The sequence below is a fragment of the Berghia stephanieae genome, chromosome 14, assembly GCF_034508935.2.
Source record: "Berghia stephanieae isolate SIO BIC M18660-M18661 chromosome 14, UCSD_Bste_1.3, whole genome shotgun sequence".
Taxonomy (NCBI): Eukaryota; Metazoa; Mollusca; class Gastropoda; order Nudibranchia; family Aeolidiidae; genus Berghia; species Berghia stephanieae.
Window position 1 is genome coordinate 20,197,166 of NC_088373.1, and position 2,500 is coordinate 20,199,665.

The window sequence follows — 2,500 nt, forward strand, 5'->3', positions numbered from 1 at the left end:
AGAGAGAGAGAGAGTGGGGTCAGCGAGGATATCATTATATTGTGTAGGTGGAATTGGGGAAGAGTTGGAGAGAGAGAGAGAGAGAGAGAGAGAGAGAGAGAGAGAGAGAGAGAGATCGAGAATGAGAACGGTCAAAGGTCAGCTAGGACATTCTTGTGTGTGTGTGTGGGGGGGGGGGGGGGTATGTTGATTTTAGTTACAGTGGTGTGGAGTTTAATATTTAACAAGAAACAAAAGGGGAGAGAGAGAGAGAGAGAGAGAGAGAGAGAGAGAGAGAGAGAGAGGATGCGCGCTAAAGAGTGTGAAGAGAGAAGACAGCATTATTGAGCTTTATATAGCGCAACATCCACTGAATGTGCTCAAAGCGCTTTACAAGGGGTCCCTGGTAAACAGCAACATTTAACATGTAGGACGGGACATGCCGCCTGTTAGGCGATATTACAATTTTTCGGACTAAGACAACGCTGTTAACGGCCAGGTACTCATTTTACACCTGAGTAAAGAGCCTTTTCCAAGGACTCTACTATGCGCCAAGCGCGAGGCTCGAACCCAGGACCTTCCGATCCGAAGGCGAGTGTCATACCACGAGACCACATAGCCGCAGAGAGAGGGAGGGAGAGAGAGAGGGGGGGGGTGAAAGAAGGAGATGATTATTATAACCATAACCATTATCATCATTATCTTCATCGCCATCATCATCATCATCATCATCATCATTTTCAGTACCATCGTCAACTAAAGCATCACCCCTATCGTAAATGCTTCAATAATAATATTCAATGATTTTGTTTCTTTCTGGACAGACGGACCCAAGCCTCAGGATAGAAGAGACGGAAAAGATGAGGTTTGTAAACATTTTCTAATGGCCTATTTAGATGTACAGACTTTTTGTACGCGGTGGATGTGGGCGTAGCCATAGTTTAGTTATAGCCTGACACTCACTGAAACCCAAAAAGACTGGCAGTTTGACGGCACTATTTGGTTTTTGCACCGCCTAGTGAGTTGTCGTTAGTAGTGCTCATGGAAACAAGTGGTCCCATTGGTTGAACTATTGAATACAACTTTGACGTCATTTTTTGGTCAGTGTCAGGCTATAACTTTACGATGGCTACGGACGGACTCGGGACTCGAACCCTTGCTAAGTAGCGGGTCTTCCCCCAGCAGCAATTTCTAATGGGTCTCCTCACACTACAAAGTTATGTTGATCTATCCAGGCAGTCAAACCGTTGCCGCACTCGTGTACAGTTGTTGTAAACCCGCCCGGTAGCCTCGTCACAACACAACGTTCAACTAGACGTTCTGCAGTTTCAGGTTCTTGTCCACGACGTACAACACAGTTGTAGAGACAGAAATAGATAACTGGCATCTCTCTCTCTCTCTCTCTCTCTCTCTCTCTCTATCTATCTCTCTCTGTCTCTATTTATCTATCTATCTCTCTGCCTTTATCTCTCTGCCTCTCTCTCTCTCTCTCTCTCTCTCTCTCTCTATCTATCTATCTATCTGTCTCTATCTATAATATATAATCTATCTATCTATCTATCTATCATCTCTCTCTCTACCTCTCTCTCTCTCTCTCTCTATCTATCTATCTATCTATCTGTCTCTATCTATAATATATAATCTATCTATCTATCTATCTATCTATCTATCATCTCTCTCTCTACCTCTATCTCTCTCTCTCTCTCTCTCTCTCTCTCTCTCTCTCTCTCTCTCTCTCTGAATCTGTTAGGGGGCAGCGTGGATCAGCGGTACCCAAAAGGTACCGAGTTCGACTACCCGCCGCTGCCCTGTGTGGCCTTGAGCAAATCACCTAGCCCTAGCTAGCTCACTTTGCGGCGCTTCACTGCGGCTGACGCCTGGGTTATTTCTAGTCTTCCCTTTGAGTAGACCCTAAAGACAAATTTCCCCTTGGGGATGAATAAAGGGAATATTTATTTATTTTAATTTCATTTTTTTAAAATTCAACTATAAGGATTGAGCTTTTATGTAGAGCAATATCCACTAAACGTGCTCAAAGCGCTTTTAAAGGTGTCCCGGGCCAACAGCAACACTTAACATGTAGGACGGGACATGACGCCTGTTAGGCAATATTATAATTTTTCGGACAGGGACAACGCTGTTAACGGTCAGGTACTCTTTTTAACCTGAGTACGGTGAGATAATGTGAGTAAAGAGCTTTCTCAACTATGCGCCGAGCGAGGCTCAAACCCAGGACCTTCCGATCCGAAAGCGAGTGACATACGACTAGACCACATAGCCTATGTTTTGTTTTTATTTTTGTTTTTTTACCTTCCTCTCAGGTGATCCACATCAAACCATCCAGCTCTCCAAGCAAAAGAGGATCAGAAACTTCTCCACTTTTAGCCGTTCCCGGGTCCGCCGGAGCAGCAGCAGGCGGCCACGTTCTACCGGCCGGATGCGGTGGTTCGAGGAGCAACCTCTACCATCTGTCCAGCATGCGGTCCCTTCACCTCTCCAAGAAAGACCTCGCCAAGGACCT

General features: G+C 45.4%; 1 protein-coding gene across 6 annotated transcripts in view; it reads left to right on the plus strand.

Annotated features, from left to right (window-relative positions):
- The window catches only part of LOC144959870 (monocarboxylate transporter 9-like), a 117,145-nt gene that overhangs the window by 105,390 nt on the left and 9,255 nt on the right, over positions 1–2,500 (plus strand). For all 6 annotated transcript variants that reach the window (XM_078892680.1, XM_078892676.1, XM_078892678.1 and 3 more), the window contains exons 10-11: positions 804–844; positions 2,301–2,500. The exon at positions 2,301–2,500 is cut by the window's right edge and continues 377 nt beyond it. In XM_078892680.1, the coding sequence (XP_078748806.1) occupies positions 804–844; positions 2,301–2,500 (241 nt within the window). The remainder of the gene's footprint in view (positions 1–803; positions 845–2,300) is intronic.